The sequence below is a fragment of the Panthera onca genome, chromosome A2 (genome assembly GCF_046562875.1).
Source record: "Panthera onca isolate mPanOnc1 chromosome A2, mPanOnc1 haplotype 2, whole genome shotgun sequence".
Classification (NCBI taxonomy): domain Eukaryota; kingdom Metazoa; phylum Chordata; class Mammalia; order Carnivora; family Felidae; genus Panthera; species Panthera onca.
Genome location: NC_138340.1, coordinates 32,196,679 through 32,223,474, shown reverse-complemented (window position 1 = coordinate 32,223,474; position 26,796 = coordinate 32,196,679). Strand labels below are relative to the sequence as shown.

The 26,796-nt window shown below is 45.9% G+C and overlaps 2 protein-coding genes across 26 annotated transcripts in view; one reads left to right on the top strand and one right to left on the bottom strand.

Moving 5' to 3' along the window:
* LOC132678728 (uncharacterized) overlaps nt 1–15,541 on the bottom strand; it is a 308,777-nt gene extending 293,236 nt beyond the window's left edge. For 7 of the 21 annotated variants that reach the window (XR_013554164.2, XR_013554166.2, XM_078442845.2 and 4 more), the window contains exon 1: nt 15,016–15,541. Coding sequence is in view for 9 of the 21 variants with exons in the window: in XM_078442845.2 (XP_078298971.1) it covers nt 15,016–15,385 (370 nt within the window). In the remaining 12 variants the exon portion in view is untranslated. Of the gene's footprint in view, nt 1–15,011 lie in introns of all 21 variants that reach the window. The other 14 variants (XR_013554159.2, XR_013554158.2, XM_078442847.2 and 11 more) reach the window with 7 other exon arrangements.
* ADAMTS9 (ADAM metallopeptidase with thrombospondin type 1 motif 9) overlaps nt 10,516–26,796 on the top strand; it is a 172,549-nt gene continuing 156,268 nt past the window's right edge. For 3 of the 5 annotated variants that reach the window (XR_009609757.3, XM_060631519.3, XM_060631521.3), the window contains exons 1-3: nt 10,516–12,764; nt 13,376–13,788; nt 18,754–18,916. Coding sequence is in view for 4 of the 5 variants with exons in the window: in XM_060631519.3 (XP_060487502.3) it covers nt 12,650–12,764; nt 13,376–13,788; nt 18,754–18,916 (691 nt within the window). In the remaining variant the exon portion in view is untranslated. The remainder of the gene's footprint in view (nt 12,765–13,375; nt 13,789–18,753; nt 18,917–26,796) is intronic. The other 2 variants (XM_060631520.3, XM_060631518.3) reach the window with 1 other exon arrangement.

Genomic DNA, 26,796 nt, shown 5'->3' with positions numbered 1-26,796 from the left:
TGCTCTTTTTTGTTTATCTTCCCAAATATACTTTGGCTCAATTTATCTCATTCCAACAAAACAAAAAATAACAGAAACAAATTGTGGGTATTTGTACTGGGGTTCTAATCATTTGTAAACTGTCTCAGGGAGAATGGATGGGCACCTCTGTGATAGTCAGGCATCCTGAGAATTGGCTGTCTTTCCGTATACTCATATCTCCTCTGAGGACTTCATTAGTGTTTTTAAAATATTGTTCACATAGGCAGTACAGATTTCTCGTTATTTCTTCCCAGTGATTTTGTTGCTATTGTATGTGTGGCTTCTACTCCTGTATATTCTCTGTCTGGTTGTTATTTGTGTACATAAAAGATAGCAATGGCTGCAGTCAGAACTATGGGACTTGATGTAAATTAAAAACATTAAATTTTAAAAAATAAGACAAATTTAAAAAACAACAGGAAAAAAAATAATAACTATGGGACTCATTCCTGATGTCCCTCCTCTCTCATCCCTGCTGTAACATCCTTCACCATGTCATGTTGAACTAACCTTCAAAATACACTCTGCACGTGTCTAAATCCTGCCACCTCCACTAACACCACCCCAGTTCAAGCCATGATGCCCCTCAGGAACAACACAATACCCCTCCTCGACCCTAAACAAAGCTGCCAGAGGGATCTTTTCAAAACAACAAGAGCATCTGGTAATCCCCCTGCCTAAACCATTTCCATGGCTTCCCTTGCACCCAGAATCAAATGCACCCCAAGGCCCTCTATCACCTGGCTCCTGGCTCCCTCCCTGCCCCCCACCCCATGGAAACCATCTCTGTTCACAGAACTCCAGCCACAAGGCGTCCTTTGGGTTCAGAAACACTCCCACCAATTTCCTATCCCAGACCCTGCCCTGTTGTTCTCTCTGCCACGGATATTTTTTCTTTCCATTCCTTAGGGGGCGGGCTCCTTCTTATTCACCAGATCTCAGTTTACCTACCGCTTCTCGAAGAGGCCTTCTCTGTTCACCCTTTTAATCTCCTCCGAAATACTTAGAACAATGTTGAATTATATACCTGTTCATCTCTTCACTCATTTTGTGTTTGTCTTTCCCACTAGAGTGTGAACTCCAATGCTATCTGCAAAGTACATGGCATATAGCAGACAGTCAAGAATATGTACTGAATGAATGAACAAATGGCTTCTCACTTTGTACAGTGAGGGGCTGAGAACGCTTTTACTTTTGTCCTGTTACTCAGCTGTTATTCTGCATTCACATTTTAAATGCACAGTTACTGTGTATCAGATGCTTGTATTTCTTTTCTTTATTTGTATTCAATTTTTTTAATGTCGTATCTTATTTTTGAGAGACAGAGACAGAGCGTGAGCAGGGGAGGGGCAGAGAGGGAGGGAGACATAAAATCCGAAGCAGGCTCCAGGCTCTGAGCTGTCAGCACAGAGCCTAACGTGGAGCTTGAACTCACAGAGCACGAGATCATGACCTGAGCCCAAGTCGGACGCTTAACTGACTGAGCCACCCAGGCGCCCCTGAAATGCTTATATTCCTAAGTCACAGTCTTCTCTCTAAAGCCTGACTTGCCTATCATAAATCTCTTCCTAGTGCTTGTTCATATATACACAATATATATGAGGTTATTTTCAAATAATGAAACACATACTGAATGGTAGAGAAAAAGCTGAAGTCATGCATAATTCATGAGAAAAATTTCTCTAAGGATGGTGAAACCATATTTTCTTTATATATTATCTTTTTTACTTTAAAAAAATCAACTTTTCTCATCAAGAAACATATATTCTTGTTGTAAAGATTATTAAAAATATGGAGATGGGTATCAGAAATGTAGAAAGTATGAAAGATTTCCATAATCCCCAGTCCCAGAAAGCACAGCCCTGTGGCCATGCTTTGATGTATAGCCACCTTTCTAGATTTTTTTTTTTCTATGCATACCCTGTTTTAGTACCGGCTGAGATTTTGTTATTTTTTTCTTTTTACCATTCTAGGACCCAATTAGACAAACAATTCTGTAACTTGCTTCATAAAACACCTTGGACATGTTTATGTGCTACAACACCCAGTTCTTCCGTCCTCTTCGATCATTGTCTAATACTTCATGGCACTTGTGGTCTCTTGACTGTGCCTTTCCCTTCTCACCTGACTGGTAAGGTGGGGAGGGGACGGTCTTGAATTGTCCCTTTTTCTATTTCTAGGACCTCTGCCACACCGGGACCTACAGACCAAAGTCACTGCTCAGGGAGTCCTTTCTCTACTACGACCTCCGTTTTGCCAGAAAAGGTACCTTAGAGCAAATATGAATTTTGTGAGGTACAGATTTGCTTTCATAATTAATGAACTGAATAATCTACTGTATGAAGTGTTGATTTAAAACGTATATGCAGGGACCCCCGGGTGGCTCAGTCATTTAAGCATCCGACTTCGACCCAGGTCATGATCTCTCAGTCCGTGAGTTCGAGCCCTGCGTCAGGCTCTGTGCTGACGGCTCAGAGCCTAGAACCTGCTTCAGATTCTGTGTCTCCCTCTCTCTCTGCCCCTCCCCTACTTGTGCTCTCTATCTCTCAAAAATAAACAAACATTAAAAAAAGAAAAGAAAGGATATGCAGGTGATTTTGTGTGGCCTGCTCTAACTAGAATTCAGGCACCACTGTCACTGTGAGAAGATTGCCCAAAAGAAAATTCTACCTCCAAACCCCCACTTCTTGTAACCGTACCTCTTGCACAGAGCCCAACAGTAGCTGAAGCTTATTCCAGTTATGCTTGCCATGACTGCCACTGATAGGTACTGTTTTTGAGTGGGGGAAAAGAAAAGTGCAAAGGCAGTTATTTTGCCAACATCTGATAGGGACGCGACAAGGCACTAATTGCTAGGCTTACATTTCAGGAAGCAACCTATTTTGTGTTATTGGTGCCAAGGAATACAAGGGCAGTGCATGGTGAATATGCCACTTACAACTGGCATCCATCTGATGTCACATAATCTCCATGCCAGGTCAGGCTGGGACATGGGACACGTTTAGGTTTTCACACATTAATTGGGAAAATGAAGGTATTCCTCCCTGCTTCCCCTCCGCCCAGCCTCTCTCCATTGTCTTTGGTGGTCACAGTAGCTGAGATATTTTGAAAAGTTCTTGGAAAACCTTTGTACTGGGCCCCCGCAGAAACTCATCATGGGGAATTCAAATCCTATCCCACTTGTAAAATTCCAAGGTAAGCTTGGCCGTACAATGTTTTTATAGCAAGAACCAGGGCGCAGCCTGAACACTAAGATGCAGGGCTAAACTGAGGGTCACCGGAGTTTACAAAAGTGGTTGTAGCAGCAAGACTATTAAAGAACACTAGAGTTGTCATGGGCCAGTCTTGCATTTAGATGAATGAGTGGTTGAGGGTACTGGAAAGATCTTCTCCTCAATATCGCTTTGGCTTGATGTTCAGAATTTCATCACTTCTGACTCCCTGAACCAGACCCCCATTGGCCTCCTTCCCTAATTGGCCTGATATCTGAATTTCTACTAATGTCAATATTTCCACTCCTTCAGAATGTATTTCTAAGCATAAAAATGTATCCTGCATTAAGCTTACTAGATCATAAATACATATGACAGTCAGTATCATGGCATGGTTTAAGAGTTCAGGCCTTGAGATCAGAAAGCCTGGCTTTAAATCTCTACTCAGCTACTCACTAGCTGTGCAACCTTGGGTAAGTTACGTATCCCCTCTGTGCCTTCATTTCCTCCTCAGAAAAGGGGGCCTAACGGCCTTCCTGTTTCATTGGGTTGTCGGGAGAACTGAATACAGTAGTACCTACCGTACCTAGACATAGAAAGCAATTGGTAAGGTTTACCCTTATTATAATAAATAACATTAGGACAGACAGGACATTAAGCATTATCTGCAGAGGAAATTACTTTTTTGCATGTGTAAAAATCGCTTGCCACAGAAAAACAGGTTTTTTTCAATGTTTAGAGGGAAAATTATGTTTTGATTATGTCAGCATTCTGCCAGAAAAACACAAGGCCCAGGGTTCAAAAAAATGTTAAATCGGACTTATATGCTAGAACTGCTAATTTTAAGCGGAGTATGAGAAAGAGAGAGTAAGCTGTTTTAAAAAATGAAAATAATTTTAAACTTAAAAAAAAATTTTTTTTCAGATGTAGAGAGACAGAGTGCAAGCAGGGGATGGGGCAGAGAGAGAGAGGGAGACACAGAATCTGTGAGAGGCTCCAGGCTCCAAGCTGTCAGCACAGAGCCTGACATGGGACCTGAACCCACGAACTGTGAGATCATGACCTGAGGCCAGGTCGGACGCTCAACCGAATGAGCCACCCACGCACCCCAAAAATGAAAATAATTTTAAAAGAGCAAGGGGGCTAACAGCAAGGATAAGTGTGAAAAAAAATACATAGTCAAAGAAATATTATAGCACACGTGTGACTGATTTTCTTTCCCAGGAGGAGAAAGGCTCATGACCCGGTGAAGGGCAGTTAACAGGGAAAGGCGTGCTAGGTTACCACGACTGTTTTCTGTCTAACTGAATCAGAAATCACTCTTTCTAACTAGCAGAAGGGTTATCAGTTAATCAGTGAGGCCACCGATTTGAACAGAGATCACTTACTCTATGCCAGCCAATAAGCCAAGACTTTCATTGGTCAATTCACTGTCACACCATCCCTACAAGGCAGGTAACTGTAATGACCCTGTTTTTAGGATACAAAAAGAATATGGAAATTGCCACAGCATTGGTCTCTTGTCACGTTCATGATCCTGAAGTTGCCATCGGGGAGAGTCTAGCTCTGAAAATTTCTACTCCGGAAAAAAGAAATCACGATAAGATTCTAATTAAAGCAAGACTTGCCTCTCACGAGTAATGATACCATAAAAAAACAGAGATTATGTCAGTCATTCCCAGGTGTGTGTGTGTGTGTGTGTGTGTGTGTGCGCGCGCGCGCGCGCTGTGTATGAAAGAATGACTTTCGTTAATGAAGAGAAACAGTGGCTCTGAAAGCTGGAAATAATTTTGCAGAAATAGTTAATTCATTCATTTAAGAAATATTTATTAAGTGCCTGTTGCATACCACCAAGGGGATACTGTGATAAGAGAGACTGATCTGCTCCTTGCCCTCAGATAGTTGAAAGTCTACGGAGTATACCAAGCAACAACAATGAAAGAAAGCGTGAAACAAAGTAGGACAGGAGAATGTCAAGGCTCTGGGGGCATACAGCGTCCTGGTGCATCTCAAAATGCTGTAAGAGTTATCAGGTTCCATGCTCGCACATATATAACACCTGTTTATGTTGAATGTGCTCTTTCACAAGATGGTGACATTGTATTTGCACCCACTGTATTGCTTTTGATTGGACTTCAGTTTAAAAGTGGTTTGGATCTGAGCTAGAAGTCCAGTTACTTCTGAATCATTTGTAGTTGAACCCAGATATGATGGCCAGGTTATGATGGCCAACCCGATCAGTTGAACCCAGGTATCATGGCCTCTTCTATAGGGTGTTAGAGGGAATGAAATAAGGATTTGAGGTCCACAGACTCTCCAGTGAAGATCAATGGGATTCATTTCAGGCTCTAAAGCCTGAACAGTAGCAAAAGTATGGTCTTCTGGAATGACAAGTAAGCAAGGCACACTTGATGAGTGAACAACTTTGTAGAATTGCCATGAGCTAGCTGTATCTAGAGCCACATTAAAAATTGGAACTATGACTTTAAAAGTAGGCGTAAGAGAAGTTATTTAGGGGATGCCTGGGTGGCTCAGTAGTCCACCTGTGCAGCCTGCTTGGGATTCTGTCTCTCTCTGTCTCTCCCCCTCCCCTGTGTGCTCTCCATCTCTCAAAATAGAGAGAGAGAGAGAGAGAGAGAGAGAGAGGGAGAGAGAGAGAGACACTAAAGAGAAAAGTTCTAAAAGATCATATTCATCAGGCCAAGTATAAAGGCTGAATGATCAAGAACAATTAGGCAAACATCTTCATATTAGTAGACTTCTCCGGTTAATGGAGATCACAGGCTTTGGAGGTAAAATGACCACAGTTCAAATCCCTGTGCAGCTCACTCTAGCTCTTTAACGCTGGGTGAGTCACTTCACTTTCCTCTTACTTTCATCACATGTAAAATGGGGAGAGTCAAACCCAGCTGGCAGGACTGGCGATAAGGATTCATTAGCACAAAGTAGGGACTCAAGAGAATCTTGTGCTATTATTACTAACAGCTAAACTCCTCTAACTTTTGGTATACCATTGGTATACAATTATAACTTTCTCTACATTATCGTTTACTTGAAGTCAGTATTTGGAAGACTTCAAACAATACAGTAGTGTCCTTCACCCATGTGACAAGAAAAGAGGACCGTTTCTCCCCACCTCCACTAAGCAAGCATGAGACCGGATCAGAGAGGTTACTGCTCGAGGTCACAGAGCTGGGCCACTACCAGTTCTCTGCTTTGTGGGAGAGTCCGGTATAATCCAGTACCTTGGCTTATCTATTCCAGAAACCACCACTGCTGACCAGTCAGGAAACTATTCACTTTAATTCTGGCTCCTGGTCTCTCCCTATTATTCGGGTGTGGGTTTTCCCTTTCTGAGGAAATAGATGGCTGTACCTCTTATCTCCTTCCTGCTGTTTCCAGTGATGTTCTGCAAACACAGTCACTTGTGATGTCATGTCTCGTATTTCCGTTGGCCAGCTTCTCTCTCCCTAGTGATTAATGTCAATCATCACTCCCCTGGGATACAATTTTCATGGAGAATCAGCCAAAGAGGTCTGCCTCTTAACCTACAATAATGTTCAATTCCAGTAAAGCCTGGGAGAAGAAAATGGACCAAAAATTGTTTCTCCATTAACTCTAGGTGACCTCCCAAAACTCTGCTTCTTTTCAAGCAAACTTTTGCGATGGGCCAGTTTACCAAAGAATTCACTTTTCTCCCTGAGCTCAAGTCATTCTATATTCCTATTTATAAAACTATCCTCTAAACTGCACATGTGTGTGCTGTTATAAAATAAAGAATATATTCATTCATTTAATAAATACTTCTTGAGCATCTACTATGTGCCAGATTTGTTCTACATCCCAAGAAAAAAGTTGTGAAATATCAGTGAAATGAAAAAATCAGCTAAGATGATTATTATGAAATACTCAGCATTAGAATAGGAAGTTAGACAGGCAAAGAAAAATTATACAGTCAAGGTACATTTGAGGAAACTCTCTACGTGGTATTAGCTGACGTCTCCCAAACCAAACCCCCAAAAACCCAGCCACACTTTTGATCAACCCTTCATTCATTATATATGATAGTGATTATGAACTTGGACTAAATTACTGGAACAGAATCTCAATCCTATCTCTCACTAGTTGAGGGACCTTTGTCCTTTGTCAAATTATTTAACCTTTTACTCCTCAATATCCTTATGTGTAAAATGAAATTACAGCCTCATATAGCTGTTGTTAAGAATTAAGTACTGTACAATTGTACATGGTCTGGCACGTGATAAGTACTCAATAAATGATGATGATGACTGATGATGATGATTTGGACCTGAATTATTTAGATAAATAGCTCATTGTCCTAAGGTAAGATTTCAAACATCTTCCTAAATTTTTTAAGCCTTGTTTATAGATATAAATTCAGAGGCAAGACAATACACTTGAGAAAGATTGAGCAGACTTGCTGAGGATAAGAAATTCAGAAACCCAGGCTCCTGATCACGTCACAAGGTCACCAAGAGATACTTTGTATTTTCCTTCCTTATCAGCTCTTGTTTGTGTCACGAGCAATTGTAAAGAACAGTAAACAGAGTTCATCTTTTAAAATCAAGTCCTAGGGGTGCCTGGGTGGCTCAGCTGGTTAAGCGTCTGACTTCAGCTCAGGTCATGATCTCACAGTCTGTGAGTTTGAGCCCCGAGTGGGGCTCTGTCCTGACAGCTCAGAGCCTAGAGCCTGCTTCGTGTTCTCTGTCTCCTTCTCTCTGCCCCTCCCCCGCTCATGCTGTCTCTCTCTGTCTCTCAAAAATAAAGAAACATTAAATAAAATTAAAAATAAATAAAAATAAAAAATAAAATCAAGTCATAGAAAGAAAGGTAAGGAGGGAGAAGACAGAGAGGAGACTTGTATCCCTACATAAAATAATTTCTACACGGGACGCCTGGGTGGCTCAGTCGGTTGAGCATCCGACTTCGGCTCAGGTCATGATCTCACGGTCCGTTAGTTCGAGACCTGCGTCGGGCTCTGTGCTGACAGCTCAGAGCCTGGAGCCTGTTTCAGATTCTGTGTCTCCCTCTCTCTCAGACCCTCCCCCGTTCATGCTCTGTCTCTCTGTCTCAAAAATAAATAAACGTTAAAAAAAATTAAAAAAAAAATAATTTCTACGCTGTCAGCTTATCTTTATGAGAAAGGTTCAAATTAAAAGGGAGAATATTTGTTTACTAGGAAATTTTGAAAAGTGCCATTGTTTTCTTTTATCCTTTGTAAACTTTATTCCTCTTACTGATGTATAATTTACATATAATAATATATTAGTTTCAGGTATTCAACAGAATGCTTTATTGTATGTATATATTATGAAATGATCAACACAGTAAGCCTAGTTAACATCCCTCCCCACTCAGAGTTACATTTTTTCCCCCTTGCGATGACCTTTAACACCTACTCTCAGCAAGTTTCAAATGTACAATACAGTACTAACTGTAGTCACCATGCGACATCACATCCCAAGACTTACTTATCTTACAACTGGAGCTTTGTATCTTTTGCCCACCTTTACCCATTTTGCCCACCTCCCTCCCCCACCTCTGGCAACCACCAGTCTGTTCTCTGTATCTATGAGTTCAGTTTTGTGGGTTTTTGTTTTTTTTTTTTTAGATTCCACCCATAAGTGAGACCGTCTGGGATTTGTCTTCCTTTGTCCGACTTATCTCGCTTCGCAAAATGCCCTCAAGGTCTGTTCACGTTGCCACAAGCTTTCCTTCTTTTTTATGGCTGAACAGTATTCCATTGTATATGTACCACGGCCTCTTTAGGCATTCATCTATCAATGGACACAGGTTGCTTCCATATCTTGGCCATTAGTGGTAATACTGCAGGGAGGAAGGGGGTGCAGGTAACTTTTCGGTTAGTGTTTTCAGGTCCTTCAGATGAATACCCAGAAGTGGAATTGCTCGATCCCTACTTCTATTTTTATTTATTTACTTTTTAATGTTTATTTTTGAGAGAGAGAGAGAGAGAGAGAGAGAGAGCAGGAGAGGGGCAGATACAGTGGGTAACAGAGGATCCAAAGTAGGCTCTGTTCTGAGAGTGGAGAGCCTGATGCAGGCCTCAGACTCACACACTGTGAGATCATGACCTGAGCTGAAGTCAGAGGCTTAAGTGACTGAGCCACCCAGGAGCCCCTATTTTTAATTTTTAATTTTTAAACTTTCCTATGGTGCTTCATGGCTACACCAATTTACACTCCCATGGTAACAGTGCACAAAGGTTCCCATTTTTCCATATCCTCCCCAAACTTGTTATTTATCTTTTTAATAAAAGCCATTTTAACATGTGTAAGGTGATACCTCATTGTGATTTTGATTTGCATTTCCCTGATGATTAGTGATGTTGAGCACATTTTCATGTACCTGCTGGCCATCTGTGTATCCTCTTTGGAAAAGTGTTTTTTAGATCCTCTAACCATTTTTTTACGCTTATTTATTTATTTTGAGAGAGAGAGATAGAGCATGTGAGTGGGGGAGGGGCAGAGAGAGTCGGAGAGAATTCCAAGCAGGCCCCACGCTGTCAGTGCAGGGCCTGATTCAGGGATCGAACTCACAAACCTTTTCTGAGATCATGACCTGATCATGATGAGATCACGACCTGAGCAGAAACCAAGAGCCAGATGTTTAACTGACTGAGCCACCCAGGCACCCCAGATACTTTGACCATTTTTTCATTGATGTTTTTTTCTTTTTGCTTTTGAGTTGTAGGAGCTCTTTATATTTTTTTGGATATTAACCCCATATCAAATATATATGATTTGCAAATATTTTCTCCCATTACATAGGTTGCCTGTTCACGTTGATGGTGTCCTTTGCTTGCAGGACCTTTTTAGTTTGATGTAGTCTTACTTGTTTATTTTTGCTTTTCTTGCCTTTGCCTTTGGTATCAAATCCAAAAAGTCATCATCAAGACCAACATCAAGGAGCTTACTCCCTGTTTCTTCTAGGACTTTTATGATTTCAGGTCTTAATACTCAAGCCTTTAATCCCTTTGTGTTGATTTTTGTGTATAATGCAAGATAAGGATTCACCTTCATTCTTTTGTGTGTGGCTGTCCAGTTTTCCCAGTATCACTATTGAAGAGATCATCCTTTCTCCACTGTATATTCTTGGCTCTTTGCCCTAAGTGAACTGACTATGAACATGGGTTTCATTTCTTTTCATTTATGTATGTGTAAAAGTACTATATTTTTGCGTCATTTTAAAGTAAAAGTTCTAGAATATTTTCCATTGAAATGAGCGAATAATTTGATTGTGTGGTATTTTTTTCCATTCCTTGCTAAATTTACAGCAACTCCCAGACACTGGGATTGCGAGGAATTTTCTTACATGATGAAAAGAAAGGTTGTGTATTAGGAGACTTATGTTTTAGTAAATTATTTTGAAGGTTTAAGAAAAAGATCTAAATGTCATCCTTTAAAACTGAGCATTTTACAGGTGTTTCTGTTTTCCCATCTTTATACTGTTTATACTTATTATGAATTCCGGTAATACAGTTGGAGAATGGCACCATTGGTCCATTCGGGTCAACAACTTTTTTAGGAAATTCCAGTCTTACCAAGTCATTTTTCCCTCTACAAGAGAAATATTTGCATTAATATTTCAAGAGTAGTGGATACTTGTAGCATTTTGCTATTTGGTCCCTGGTATTGGTAGCCTTTGTTTTTCCCATCCAGAGTGCCAGCCCAGCAAGCAACAGAAATCTCCACTTCTGGGACACTTGGGCAAATATACATTTATTGTATCTTTTACTGAAATTGCGATTTCCTTTCTCTTGAAATTAGCACACTCTAGCTAGCTTCTTCCTGAGGGCTGGTGAAGAAACACGTACTTCTAACCACCCAGGATTAAACAATTCCCTCTGTCTCTCCCCCCACCCGGCTTGTCCCCTCACGCGCTCACATGCTCACACACACCCTCCCTGGGGTCTGGCTTGTCTAACTCCAAATTTGCCTCCCAAGGCAAAGGTAAGCATCTCCTCCTTGTCTTTGGCCAAAGTGAAGGAGAAATGATTGAGAAATCCCTCCCCAGACTGGTGCTTCCCACTCCCCGCCCCGTGCCCCGTCCCCCGCGCGGGTCCAGGACTCTCCCCGGGCACTCCACCCCCTACTGTCCTCTCCCCTGTATCTCTAAACCTAGGGGCAGTCTGGGCACCAAAGTCCCCGCCCCCTCTCGCGGCCAAGAGCAATTCTTAACCTTTTTTGGGCCGGGGACCTACAAAACGCGGTGGACCCTCTCCGGATGGGGGCAGAGACTGGGGACGGGGGGCGCGGAAAGGGCTTGAAAGCTTTGCAAAACTTTCGAAAGGACGGGGATCTGAAGCACACCCCCAACTGCCAGATTAAGAACCCCTGAATCTTAAGAATCTCTGAAACTCTTGACTTAGGGCGATTAAACCGAGAGTGGAGCTCAGATGCCACATTTAGTCCCTAGTGAGAGACTGTAGGAGGGCCGGGCGCTCCTGCTCGCGGCCACTTTCACTTGTAAGAAACCCAAAGAATGGGCTAGATGGGGGACAGAAATTCCCAAGGAGGGGACGAGAGAAGAGGGAGGCGTCTGTTGTAAAGACACGGAGGCAGAAGGGAGCCAAGGGAAGGGAGAAATTGGGGAAACTGGGGCACCGCGGGAGAACCGGGTACAGAGCCGGCGCGGCAGAGAGGCAAGGGCGAGGAAGACAAAACAGCTTCTGAAGGCAGAAATGGAGCAGAGACAGGAGAGGGGTCGAGAAACCGAGAGCGCCTGGAAAGGGAGAGAACTTTCTGTGCTCTCCGGCCCCGGGGCAGGGAGTCTCAGCAAAGCTGATGCCCGCGAGGCGGCGGGGAGCGCCAGCCGCTGGCCGCGAGCTCCCGGCGCCTCCGCCTCCTGCAGCCCGAGGCCGGCCGCGAGACTCGCACGGGCCGGCCGAGGAGAGGACTCCTCCGTCTGGAAGGAGGCGGTCCCCGCTCGCTGCGCTTTCCCCTCCCCTCTCCTCTTAGAGGCGGGCACCCGGGGTACTTGAGCGGCGGAGGACCCGCGGCCCCCCCGCCCCCGCCCCCCCAGCCCCCCATTCAAGAAGCAGCTCCGCTATCCCCGCCAGCAAAGGGCGCCCGGCGCGCCTCGGAGCGCACGTTCCGCGCCTTCTCCTGCCCGCTCCTTGGACATTATGCGGCCGAGCAGTCGAGCCCCAGTCCTCCTCCTCTTGCTGCTCCTCCGGCTCCTCCTGCGGCCCGAGCGGCTCAGCTCTCGGCAGGCGGCGGCGTTGCGGCGAGACCTCAGCGACTCCTAAAGTCAAAAGTTGGCGGCGGGCGCCAGGCTCCGCGGGCTCACCGCGGCCGCTGCCTCGCGTCGCCGCCGCAGCCAGGGAGGGCAGGAGGGAGGGGGGTGGGAGCAACAGGGGAGGGGTGGGAAGCACCATGCAGTTTGTATCCTGGGCCACACTGCTAACGTTCCTGGTGCGGGACCTGGCCGAGATGGGGAGCCCAGACGCCGCGGCGGCCGTGCGCAAGGACAGGCTGCACCCGAGGCAAGGTAATGAGACTCCGGCCATCGCGACCCCTCCGCCCCAGTCGCCACCTCCCCAGCGTCTGCGCCCGACAGCGGGCACCCCGCAGCGGAGGGCCTCTGTCTTTTTCCTAGAAAGAATTATCTCCGGCTTTGCTGCCTCTCCCTTCTTTAGGTCATTCCCAGCCAATTTCTAGAGAGAGCCACTGTAGAGTAGACTTGGTCTCCCCCACCCCGCTTTGCTGGTAGTTTGATCTTTCCCCTTCCCCACCTCCAGGGCCCAAACTATAGTTACTTAGTAACTGGGGGTAGCAGATACTGACTTGTTTTATTTTATTCAGATTATTTGTCAGAATACGAAATGTATCTTATGTATTTTGACTTGTTCATTGTCTGATTCCAAATGGTGTAGCCTCAGCGTCGAACACAGTTCCTGGCTATTCCTGGCACATAGTAGGTGCTCAGCAAATATTTGTGCACTGGCTGAGGGTGAAGGCGTGGGCTCAAATGGGCAAAAAAAATAACTGCTGGAAAATAACCCGGGACAAAGCCCCCTTCATGTTTAAACTAAAACTTGCGGTAAATTGGTTTGCAGAAAATTGAATTATTGCTTCATGTGTCTCTGCTTCTCCCTGCAGTGAAATTATTAGAGACCCTGAGCGAGTACGAAATCGCGTCTCCCATCCGAGTGAACGCTCTCGGAGAACCCGTTTCTACGAACGTGCACTTCAAAAGGAGGCGCCGGAGCATTAACGCTGCCTCTGACCCCTGGCCGGCCTCTGCCTCGTCTTCCTCCTCCTCCTCTACCTCCGACCAGGAGCATTACCGCCTCTCTGCCTTCGGCCAGCAATTTCTATTTAATCTCTCCGCCCATTCCGGATTTATCGCTCCACTGTTCACTGTCACCCTTCTCGGGACGCCCGGGGAGAACCAGACAAAGTTTTATTCTGAGGAGGAAGCGGAACTCAAGCACTGCTTCTACAAAGGCCATGTCAATACCAAGTCTACCAAGTCCCAGCACACGGCGGTCATCAGCCTCTGCTCAGGAATGGTGAGTTGGTGCCCGCTCCTCTCCCTCCCCTCCCACCTCTTCACAAGTTTCTGGAAGACTTCACTGCTCCCTCTTCTAAGACCCTCACTGCGCCGAGTTTCCAGTCCGGCTCTAAATACCCGCTGGAAACTACTTTGCATCCAGCGGTTTGCATGACTAGCCCAGTGCGTGCGCTTACACTGGAGAGGAGCGCACGCATCCGCTCCCAGGGGTTCCGTGTGTCTTGGAGCTTTCTAGAGTCCGAACCGAGCTCCGCTGCTCCTTGCCCAGCGCTAGCAGGCGGCTTGGAAGTCGGTTTCCAAACTCCAGAGTTGCCTGCCCTTCCTTGTAGCAAACACAGCCGCCCAGGAGCGGAGCAGCTGAGCGCAGGCAGGACCCGACTCCTTATTGGCGCGTCTCGAGTCAGGGGTTTGGGCTGAGGATCCCCAGCCTCGGGTATGGGGAGTTCCTTCTGTGTGTCGTGGAGGGCGGTGCGTAATCTAGAGTCCCCGCGATCTCTCTGGGCCTCTTTTCACGCGCCAGGAACCCTGAGGCTGAATAGGATTGACAGGGAACAGGTCCGTCCCAGGAACGGAAGGGTGGGCCAAGGACTCCGGAGGCGGGGAAGAGGGCGGAGCCTGCCCCGGACGCTTTGAATTAGGGTATAACTCGGAGTGGGGGTGTGGCGCAGTCCGACTCTGCACCCTGCTGGCGGGGTAGCCCCTAAGAAACAGAAATAGTGGGAGAGAGCCCGCAGAGGCTGCCCGGACGAGAGTTAGGTTCTTTTGGGTTTTCTGCCACCCATACGGGTTCCAGAGAGTCGAGAGACGGAGCCTACAACGCACGTTTCCCCTACAGAAGGAGAACGAGAAGGCGCGGGGCGGCCACCTCCCTGCGCTGCAAAATACGCACTTAGCAGGGTTTCCGAAAGGGTGCCTCGACCCCCTTTTGACCTCCCCTCCCCTCCCCACTTGCTCTCCAGTTGGTCCGATAAGGCATTCGCTTTCTTCCCCAGCACATTTGAAGACATGCTCTAAAGTTCTTACCCCAGCGAAAGTGATCCTTGACTTTCCCAAACGATGTGCGTTCCTAACACGCGCGTGTGACGCAGAAACTTTCCCGGGTCAGGCTCTCCCAGCGCACGGCGTTGTGCGCACTGCTCCCCCCCCCCCCCCATGATGCGTTTACTCTTCCCCTGAGGACCCACATTCCCCATCACCTTTTCTAAGGGGAGCACGGATAACTTACCGGGCCACTTGGCTGCCCCTGCCGAGCGCTGTCGTTGGTGGATCCTGCGTCCGCGGTTGGGGATGTCGCATCTGTCTCCACTGCTCAACGGAAGGGTCCGGTGGGGGAACGAGGCAAGCTTGAAGAGTAGGACTGGGAAGGTTTTAGCCTGCTGGGATACGAGCACAACGATGAGCCCCTCCAGCCCCCAGCAAAGCGCCAGGAGCTGCGGCTCGGCTCGTGGTTGAGATTGTTTGGGGGTGGGCGGAGACGGCAGTTTGACGCGCGGGGGGGTAAGGGGGTGCTGCCGTGAGTCATCGCCGCCCCAAGACCTAGGGCCAAAGCGCAGGAATCCTAACATTCTGCCGAAGGTTATGGCTGGGGTGGGCATAAACCAGGCACTGGAACCCAGGTTATCAGAACACCCCTAGATCCGAAGGTTGTAAACACCAATTCCAGAACTTTAGGAATGGTGCTGAGTATGTACGTAAAGTTTGTAAACAACCTTCACTCCTCCTCCCTCCCCGCCTCCACACCCCGCGGAGTGGCCCCAGCAGTTGTATAAATACTTTGCTGTGCAGGACCTTAATTTCTGTTGCCAATTTTAGGTGGTATCTCGCACGTAGAACGGCAAGTGGTAACTCTCTTAGGGAACTGAGGGCCGGCCGGGACTTTAGAATGATTGTATAGACCGTGACAAACCCGTGTATATTGCATTTAATTTGCAATCTGCCTTTCTGGGGAGGGAAAGGTCCAGAACACGTCTTAAGGATAGGTGCACTGGCTGTTTCAGTGATTAACCTAGCTCCAAAAACCTCATTCCTCTGTCTCCCTTCTCGAATTTATCTTTCCTCCCAAGACTTCCCATTACCGTTTCTGCACCGGAAGTATCATGGCGTTCCTAGTGGAAATATTTCCACCCGGGAATTCCTTCACTCTTTAGAATGAACCACGCCAATCTACTCCCCCTCCCCTCAACCCGGAACACACACACACACACACACACACACACACACACACACACACACACACCCTACCAGTCGGTTATCAGTTTTCCTGAATTCCATCTCAGATGTGTCTCTCACTGGTCTGAACAGGCCCTATCCTAATTCTAGACCTCTTTCACTTCTCTGCCCCTCGCTCTTTTAGGACTGTTGTCTCAGAAATGTTTCCATGTGGTCTCTCCTCCTCCAGTCTTCCCTCTCTAATCCCTGCCAAACACCGCTAACAGATTAAGGGTGACTAGGTGTAAGATCACATTACTCCTCTGTTCACTCACTCTACATAGCTCCCCATTGCTTAGTGAACAACTACTGACTTCATCATCTGACACTTGAGACCATTTACGGCATCCCTCCTCATGCCTTGCACATCTACCCGCCAGGCTCATCTCTCAGGCTTTCCTCCACAAATTCTGGGTATCGGGCAATCTGCTTTTGCAGATTTTCTCAGAGTTTCTCTCCCACCCCAGTCCTACCTCATTGCCTTTGGGTCTCTGGGTGTACTCGGTCATGTCCCCCAGCATCACATGCTCAGATCCTACCCTTCTTTTAAAGTAACTTACACAGCTTTTTCCCCGGGAAACCTTGTCCTTCAGCCACTGTTCTCTTTCCCTCTTCACCTGCACACACACTTATCTGTACCTCTCTTATGATGCTAAGTATGCTCTCTCTTGTGTTGTGGTTCTTGGTACACATGATCTATCCCCTTCCTCCTTCGCAGCAGGGACAACATCGGTGCCTTTCTCTCCCCTGTTGGAGCCTTGTATATTGTAGGTACTTAGTACGTAGGTTTGAATAAATGGTCACTTTAACCAAGAAAGGACTACTCTTTGATCAAACATTCTTCTCTGAATCGACAACAAAATTAATTTGACCTCGTAAGGATGACATTTATTGGACTCTTATGTGTCTTGCACTGTAATAAGTACTTTTTGTATGCATCATCTCATCCCATCCAAATCCTCATAACAGCCCAGTTCTGAAAACAACCAATTTTACAGATGAGGAAGGACACTGAGGCTTTGAGAGTTGGAGGCTTGCCCGAGGTCTCCTACGTACTAAGTGACAGAGTTGGGGTTCCCACCTTATCTTTCTGACCCATGCTCCTAACCATGGGCCAGAGACTGAATCTCTGTTCCTAAAAAGACTTTCAAAATTCTTTTTTTTTTTTTTTTTACTAAAGTTTATTTATTTTAAGAGAGACAAGGTACAAGTGGGTGAGGAGTAGAGAGAGACAGAGAGAGAGAGAGAGAGAGAGAGAGAGAGAGAGACAAGGTACAAGTGGGTGAGGAGTAGAGAGAGACAGAGAGAGAGAGAGAGAGAGAGAGAGAGAGAGAGAGAGAGAGAATCCCAAGCAGGCTCCGTGCTGTCAGCGCAAAGTCCTAGGCAGGGCTCAATCTCACAAGATCATGTGAGACTGTGACCTGAGCCAAAATCAGGAGTCGGACACTTAACCGACTGAGCTACCCAGACGCCCCTCAAAGTTCTTTCCAAAAAGGTACTGGACTAAACTCCAAATTCCTGAGTTCTAGATTCAGCATTGGACACTGTTAAGATTCAACCTGAAGCACGATTCAGCTGCTTCTGTATCACTGAAGAGGGACTTTAGACAAGTCACTTCCTCCCTCTGGGTCTTCATTTCCTCTTTTCTAATCAAAGGTGTCAGATCACATGAGCTCCCAAGTTCTTTCTTAGTCTTTATGACCTGTCTCTGGTAGGTTTCATGTGTTATAGTAAGCTTCCTGCTGTGTGCTCAGAGAACACAAGAGTTGTTTATATATATTTTTAATGTTTATTTTTTTGTGAGAGAGAGAGAGAGAGAGAGAGAATGAGTGGGGAACAGGAAGAGAGAGAGAGGGAGACACAGAATTCGAAGCCGGCTCGAGACTCTGAGCTGTTAGCACAGAACCCCACTCAAGGCTCGAACTCCTGAACTGAGAGATCATGACCTGAGCTGAAACCAAGAGTCAGACGCTCAAGGGACTGAGCCACCCAGGTGCCCCACACACATTCTGTCCTGGCGGTTAGAGGCTAACACAGCAACACAAAAAGCCACTAAGGTGTTACAGTTCCTTACAAAGGGTCCTTTTGCTAAGCACTTTCCATGCATTTTCCCATTTATTCTGCACAGTAAGGCTTTACAGTATGTATTTTTATCACCAATGGATGAACAAGGAAGCTGAAACTCAGAGCGATTAAGGAACTTGCCCAGGGTGGATGGGTGAGTGGCAGGGTTGGGAACCTAAGGCATCCTGACTCCAGGCCTTGCACCATTTCACTCCCTATTGCACAGGGAGGGGGTGCAGAGACGCTCATGTGCCAATGTCGCAGGCAGCACCACGTGGAGTGCCTGTGATCAGTATATGCTCTCTGAATTTGAATTAATGATAAGGCCTCCACAGGTCAGCTTTTCCCTGGGAAGCTCACACTTTTCCCTAAGTTTCCGGGCTATCTTAACACAAAGAAGAATGCTCTCTTTCCTTTAAAAGTGAGTGTGATGAGAATTTGAGCACCAGGGAAGGATTTCTTAGAAACAGATTTGGAGAGCAGTTGTCAAATGAAGAAGGTACGGACCTGGCCTGGCGGATTGAAAATAAACTGCTTCTCCAAATATGTCGGCAGCAAGTTCCATTCGAGCAGCCCTCATGGGGAAGGGATTGGGTGAAACGGCACCTTGTCTACTTGACAATGTTCCTTTTTTTTCCCTCCTTGTGGTTGAGTTATATTAAATCAACCTCTCCCCTCTCTTCATTTGCAGCTGGGCACATTCCGGTCCCATGATGGGGATTATTTTATTGAACCACTGCTGTCCATTGATGAACAAGAAGACGAAGAGGAACAAAACAAACCCCACATTATCTATAGGCACAGCATCCTGCACGGAGAGCCCTCAACAGGAAGGCAGGCGTGTGACACCTCAGGTATTTCCTTCTCACTTAAGCAGAGATCCCAGCTCTGCGAGATGGGTTAGTGGCCACACTACAAACACGTAGCTCTTTGACAGGCTGCGAAGTGCTACCACGTACGTTGTCTTGGATTCAGTCTTCAAGCGAGGTACGTATAGCCCCATGGCACAGGTGTGGAAGCTGAAAAGAGGTTTAGTAAGTTGTCCAAGGTAGCACAGCTGGGAACTCACCAAGTTCGGGTACAAGCTCAACTAGCTTCAAGCTCTCTGTGGGCAAAGCTGCCTCTCGTTGAAGTTGCTGATTTTTAGGATCAAGCGTTAGTAACGTCTTCAGGCTCTTGCGGCCATATCCTCAATCAGCCATCGCTCGTGTTCCCCGGGTGTTCTGGTGTTTTCTGTTCATGAGGGATTTGTGTTTTTTTTTTTTAACCATGTAGGGTTATGAAAAGTGAAAAAGTCTCACAAATGGAACTCCGAAAAACCTCTGTGTGTTTATAGTAATTTTTCCCATCAACTTCGGTTTTCGCCGTTGCTCTGTGACTTTGGGAAATAAACAAATGGAAGTGTAGATGGCATTTCTGAGTTTGTGTCAAATGCGTATCCGCCCACCCCTAGACTCCTGCCCATGCTGGACAGTTTCCTTGAGGCTTTGCGCTAATGTGCCTGGCCATTGTCAGACATGTGTCATTCTGGGCACCTTGAAAAACTTATGCTTGTGTGTGTTGCTCAGTCTCTAGCCATGAGGCAACTCTTCACCCTCTTTGAAGCCTGGTCACTTTCTCAGCTTATCACTAAAGATCGTCCTTCAGGGGCGCCTGGGTGGCTCAGTCGGTTAAGCGTCCGACTTTGGCTCAGGTCATGATCTTGCGGTCCGTGAGTTCGAGCCCTGCGTCAGGCCCTGTGCTAACCACTCACAGCCTGGAGCCTGTTTCAGATTCTGTGTTTCCCTCTCTCTGACCCTCCCCTGTTCATGCTCTGTCTCTCTCTGTCTCAAAAATAAATAAACGTTAAAAAAAAAAATTTAAAAAAAAAGATCGTCCTTCAGTTTGATCCTGTTTTAGGATGTTTGTTAAAATACTCTTTTTGTTGTTGTTCTTCCGACTTTCTGTTTCTAAAACTTTATCCTTCTTCCTCTTCTTTATTTTTTAAAAGTTGCTTCTCTAAATCATATAACCTCCCAGGGTCTTTCTGGCATCTCCGAAATAGAGCTCAAAACCGGCAGGGGGTTCCCAAAATGCTTCCCAAGTGAGTCCTTATCTCATCCTATATCTGTATCAGGTTCTTCCGCTGTGACACGGTGGTATCCTATTGCGTCCTGGAATTGTGATTTCTAAAGTGAAATCTTTCAGTGAAAGATAACATTGGCTCCTTATGACCTGGAGTAGTCAAGTCATAAGTTGTGTGGTGTGGTAGCTCATGTCGCACCGTGTTCCCACTGCCAGGGCTAAATGGAATCTAAGTGAAATAGCGTGTCAGTTAGACTCACTGGAGAGCCAGGGCGAGGGAGAGCCGGTTGAAGGAGTGGTGTGCTCAGAAAAAATAGTGCCAGCAACTTGCGCCCTTCCTGGCTGCCATTAACTTTAGCAGCAAGATGTCGTCCCGTTGTTTGGACCCCGCTCGTAAGAACAGTGTCCTTTGCTTCTCGACTTCCCATATCAGAATTAGCAAGTGTTCATCTTATATATGTATACAAACCTATATATAGTGTGTGATAGAGAGGAAAGATGTGATTCCTCCCCTTTTATCTTACTAATATATGTTTGAAAGATACCCAACTGGTATGTTCATTGATCAGTTTATTGAACAGTGGCACCTGGTGACATTCTTCTGCCCTAAAGTGGCAGCAAACCAAGATTTAAAACAAAACAAAACCAACAAACAAAAGCCTTTCGGCTCTGAAGGTCCTATTCTGCACTGGCATTGTGCAAAGCCCTTTCCCTTCACGACTTCCCTGAATCCTTACCACAACCCTGTGGGGCGGGTGCCATTCTTACCCCCATCGTACCAGGCAGAGGAGCAGAGACGAAGCAACTTGGGTCAGGTCTCACAGCTACTTCATCATGACAGCCCATGTCTGTCTTATCCCGTGACCCATTTTGTCTGTGCACGTGTGTGTGTGTGTGTGTGTGTGTGCGTGCGTGTGCGCATTGGCTGTGACAGAAAGAGAGAGAAGTCTTACTTGACGCTCTCACTCAGAAAACCCTCAGAGTTCGTTTTTTAAAAGTTAATTACCTGAGTCAACGGACATTTGGTTTCCTGGGCTAGAGGACGAGTCATTGTCAAGTCCTGTTGAAAACAGAAAGAATGGGGGACTCTCGAAAGGTGCAGATGGAGGACAAGGGAAGATGCCTCAAGTTTTCACAGGAGTTATTTGCGTTCTAGTCATTATGGGTTTGGCGGCCTCTGTGTGCCACCATCCAAATCACTGGTGCCAACTTAGTGTTCCTTCTGGTTTGTCCTTGCCAGGGACCAATATGGCTGCCTTTCCTTCACTCCTGATGAATCAGGAGCCCAGCAGTTTGATTGGCTCTTCCAAATGTGGCTGCTGGACTGGTTGCTGCCATTCTGGTTTCTCTCTTCCAGCTGCTTCTGCAACCCTTGTTTGAATACAGATGCATGAGGCTCAGAACAGTTGGAGAGAACTTCGGAATATGGCACAATTCACCAGCAGCCATTAGAGGAACAGAGTGGCAGGTCTTGGAAACCTTCAAAACCAGGTAGCCTGTGCACAGGGAGTGAAAGTAGGTGGGGGGTGGGAGAAGCCTCTCTGGTCGGAGCAGAAAATATCCTCTACCAGTGTCAATCCATTCACCTGTAGGGATTTCTCCCCAGAGCAGTGGTTGGTAGCCCAGAGTAAACTTTAGAAATATCCTGGGAACCTCAAACAAACGCAGATTCTTTAAAACAACAGCAACAACAATAAAACCAACCTCTGTCTCAGGCTGGTGAGAAGGAGCAAGAAACCTGGGATTTACCGAGTGCTCTACGGGACCCAGAAGTTCAGATAAACGTGAGAGTTCGTGCTAATGTGGGATTTAAGGCAATAACCACTATCCCTTGCTTGCCACTTGCTTTTGGACCTGGGGTTCTTTTGTTCTGTTTTGTTTTCATGGTGACCCACTTTAGTGTCTACTTTTGAGAAGGGGAGAGAGAGAGCGCTCATGCCGGTGGGGGAGAGGTGCTTGCAAGCCAGGGAGGGGCAGAGAGAAAGACAGAGACAGGATCTGAAGCAGGTCTGTGACAGCAGAGAGCCCGACATGGGGCTCAAGCTCATGAACCTTGAGCTCCTGACCTGAGCTGAAGTCGGATGCTCAACCAACTGAGCCCCCCAGGCACCCTTGGTGTTCTTCATCACTGCTTTCTAATTCTTCTCTTAGGATGACAGAAGATTTTCTGGAGGAAAATTTAAATTGTTAGCTCTAGGCCAACAAACGAATATTCTGTACAGATGAGTAAACTGTAGTCCTGGGATGTTAAGTTACTTATTTCTAGGAGTGATACTCTATACATTCAGCACCAGCCCCTCAGAATTTAAGATAGCCCTAGCCTTGGAGCAGGCTCCTGGAAGTCCCCTGCTGAGCTGGGCCTTAACCCTTTAGTTGCTGGCTGCTGGGAGTCTGCCCAGGGCCAGGCACTGTGGCTGTCACACTGCTCCCTACAGATGGATTGTGAGTCCTGTTCATGTCTGATTCTTGATGTATATCTGATTTTCAAGGAACAGATTCTGAGATAAATTATGTTAAAAAGACACGTGCAGAAGGGAGTCTTATGTAGTGAAAATTTCATGGGTTCAGATGGGAGTCAACAACTTAATTTATTCATTCATGTGTGCATTCAGCCTCAACGTATTTACTAACCCCTCTGTGCCATGAGGATAAAACCAGGAACCATCTTTATTCCAGTCAGCCGTGTGACCTCCAGCATATTTAGAGCATAAAGTAAGAATAACACATACCTTTCAAGGGTGTAGTTAGGACTAAATGAGTATGAAATAATGAAAGCTCCCAGGACAGTGTTTAGCAGATGGTAGGCAATCACTGAATGGTGGGCTAGAAAGAAGAATCATGAAAATAGAAATTGAAACAACACAGCAAGGAAAGGAAAACTCAAAATACCAAAACCCAGAGCTAATCGGGTTCCCGTGATTAAGCTTAGAGCTTCTTGGTAACCAGGTCATAAAGGGCTTATGGGACTTGCCCAAGGTCACCCTGCCAGCAAGTGGTGGGGCTGAGAGCCCTTTCTCTCAGCTTCTTTTTTTTCTGTACCTAATGCAGCATTGTAAAAACTCATCTCTTGCAAGTTCCTCTCGGCCTGGTGGCTGCCCTTGCGAGAATGTCTCTGTTGTGGCATCATTGGTTATGTCTGTGTGTATACGTTTGGGCCAGTTGAGTGTGTCTGGATTTATCTGTGATTGTCATCCTGTTTGTAAGTTGCTCAGGCTTCCGCATGGGCTGTGGGCATCTTCTGCCTCCTGTGGCATGCCCTTGTCATTTCAGGGTCCCCTACGCAGCGGGTCCTCAGTAGGGTTCATCGAGCTGACGGCCTGTGTGCCCCCACACACCAGGGGGACCAAGTGGCAAGCTCAGGGGAGCCATTCAGGAGCTTATTGCCTTTTACAAGCCGCTTCCTGCTGATCCTTCACGTGGCTTTTCCAGATGAAACCCCAAATTCTGTCTCACGGACACTCTGCGTTTGACTCTGAATTTTGCACAAGAGGATTTAGTTGCTCTTATCAGTGAGACAGACGTGCTTCCTGGTAGATGAGAGAGAGAGAAAGGCGGGGGAGAAGGCCGACACAAGGCTGTTCGTTTGCCTGGGCCTAAACGACCGTGTTTTTCCGTTATTAGAATACCTCTCTCGCCCTCCCATCTCGGCAAGCCTGCTTTTGTTTTGTTTTATTTAAGGAATTTAAGAATTATATACTCGTTGACCCATCGATGCCACTTCTAAGGAAACAATTGGACAATTGTGTATAGATGTTTGTGGGAGAAAACTTAGTATGGTGTTGTTTATTATAGCAGCAGGATGGAAAACCCTAAGTGCCTCTCAGTCGGAGGATAGATCAAATATTCATGAGGTATACATTTCATGGATTCCTATGCAGCCATCAAAAATAAGCATACAGATTTATGTTAACAAATACACACACACACACATATATATGTATGTGTATAGGTATATATATGTATGTATATATATGTATATATGTACACATATGTATATATGTGTATACATGTATATATACACATATACATATATACATATAGTGAACAAGCAGATGATAAGTTAGTGGGTATGGTATGATCTCATTTTTTTAAAACGGCAACAGTGTGGTGGTATATGTGTGTATTGAGAAAAATCTGAAGCAGTATGCACAGACATTTTTTTTTAATGTTTACTTATCTTTGAGAGAGAGAGAGAGGGAGAGAGAGACAGTGTGTGAGTGGGGAAGAGACAGAGAGGGAGACACAGAATCCGAAGCAGGCTCCAGGCTCTGAGCTGTCAGCACAGAGCCCAACGCGGGGCTCGAACTCACCATGAGATCAGGACCTGAGCTGAAGTGGGATGCTTAACTGACTGAGCCACCCAGGTGCCCCCGGTATGCGCCGAAATATTAAAAAGGGATTGTTTGTGGTTGACAGGAACATAGGCAACATTTGTCTTTTTATTTTAAATGCCTATATTTCTGACATAATTCTATAGTAATTTTATAATCAGAAGATACAGTTAAAAGAGAAACGAGGATACTGGCATGTAATTATTTTGTAGCCCCGTGGCATTTGTCACCAGATATCGACAGCCAAGCCATGATCCCATGCAGTTTTTTTCTTTTTTTTAATTAGACAGTCTTAGTAGCCGGACAGATGAAAATCCTGCCTTGTGTGTACTTCCTTGGGACATCGGGACCGATCAAAGCTGAGGCTCAATCTCAACCCAGCTAAACTGCCTTGTGCCTGTTGGACATACCCAGGGATTACCATGGCTTAGTCTCCATGAGGCACTGGAGACTCTGTCCACTAGAATGTCTGGTCACCTGTTGGTCTGACTCCCAAGGGTGCAGTCAAAAACGCTGGAAAACACAAGATGATGGTTCAAGACATCCTTTGTTAGGGCTTTATGTGTGCTACCCACATTCCATATGTTAGCACTTGAAATCTGTTCATCAACCCTATAGGGTAGGTATTATCATCTTTATTTTACATTTGAGAAAATTACAGCTCAGAGAGGCCGAACCGCTTGTGCAAAGTCACACAGCTAGTGGGAAGTGGGCCTGACATTTGAACCCCGATCTAATTCCAGCGTGCTGCACTGTGGGCCTAACTCCATTGAATATACAAGTCCAAATGATATCAACAACGGCTGACATTTGTTGAGCATGTATTGTGTGGCAGGCACTGTTCCAAGTGCTTTACATGGATTGTGTAATTTAATCCTTACCTCGACCTCCGTGGTGCACATGGCACGATGGGGACACAGAGAAGTGCATCCAGTGGGCTCGCCCAAGGACACAAAACTTGAAAACACACCAATGCCTACAACCATTTTGTGCTGGTGTACTTGGAGGGTTTTTTGCTCTGTCCTTTGTTGATTCGTTTGCATTCGGATATGGATTACTTTTGCTGGCAGGATTTTTAACATGCTTGCCTATAATTTGATAGGATTGGAGGAGGGCTGCCTGATGCCCGGAATTCCCACCGAGACTCTAATGACTCGCTGAGGCCTTGGTCTGCAGCTTGCCTCTGTTGGAGAGTATCCTTGTTACTCATTAACCTCTGGGATCCCATTAATAATTTAGCATAGATTAGCTGATTAGATTAGCTGCCCTGAGAGTTGGGCCCAAATGGAGTGAGAGACAGAGCTAAGGGCAGACCTCCGAGGGGGGCTTTAGGTAAACAATTCTGGGACAGCTTGAGGGTTCCAGGATGCGACAGAAGCATTGGCTGACCTCACGCTCCTGCCCGGGCTCAGGCAGGTCAGTGGTTGTTGGCTAATTAGTTACTTCTGTGAGAAGCCGGCCTGCCTTCGTCTTCCCACACACCCTCTGTATCTTCACATCCTTTCTTTGGGCTGTTCAGCCTGTGAATGTAAGAATGGGCAACAGTCAAGGAGCCTTGTGCTGGGCACACCGTGGGTTCTTTCAGTTAGTCCTGCAACAACAGCTCCCTGCAAGGAAGATGCCTCAGTTATTCCCTTTTACAAATAAGAAAGCTGAACTCCAAGCGGTCAATGAACTTGTGCGCACTGTGTAAGGGAAACAGCCCTCAAACACAGGGCTGTTTGAATCTTTAAAGATAGTTTCCACCATTTGGGATTTATTGTTTTGGCTTAATTTCCTGTCACTTACACCTTTTTGTTCCTCATCAGTGTGTATACCTTTTTTTGTCTTTGATATGTTCTCCAATGACTATATCTAATACATAGTCAGATGCATTAGGCAATAAGCAATGGCCTCTCTCTTTGCAAATTACTAGAAAATTACTTTTTTAAATAACTGAATTCTTGAGCCTCTTCCCTCAGATTTATCTTCTTTGTGGCAGCTTTTTAAAAACATCAGTGTTGGGGCGCCTGAGTGGCTCAGTCGGTCAAGCGTCCGACTTTGGCTCAGGTCATGATCTCACAGTCTGTGAGTTCGAGCCCCACATCGGGCTCTGTGCTGATGTCTCAGAGCCTGGAGCCTGCTTCCGATTCTGTGTCTCCCTCTCTCTCTGCCCCTTCCCTGCTCATGCTCTGTCTCTCTCTGTCTCAAAAATAAATAAAAACATTTAAAAACATCAGTGTTAATAGTGCTATACAACAAAATGAAAGGATAATAAAAAAGAAACTTCTAATACAGGCAGTGTTTTTTTCTTTCATTTCAATTTTTTCCATCATGTCTTTTTATTTATTTATTTATTT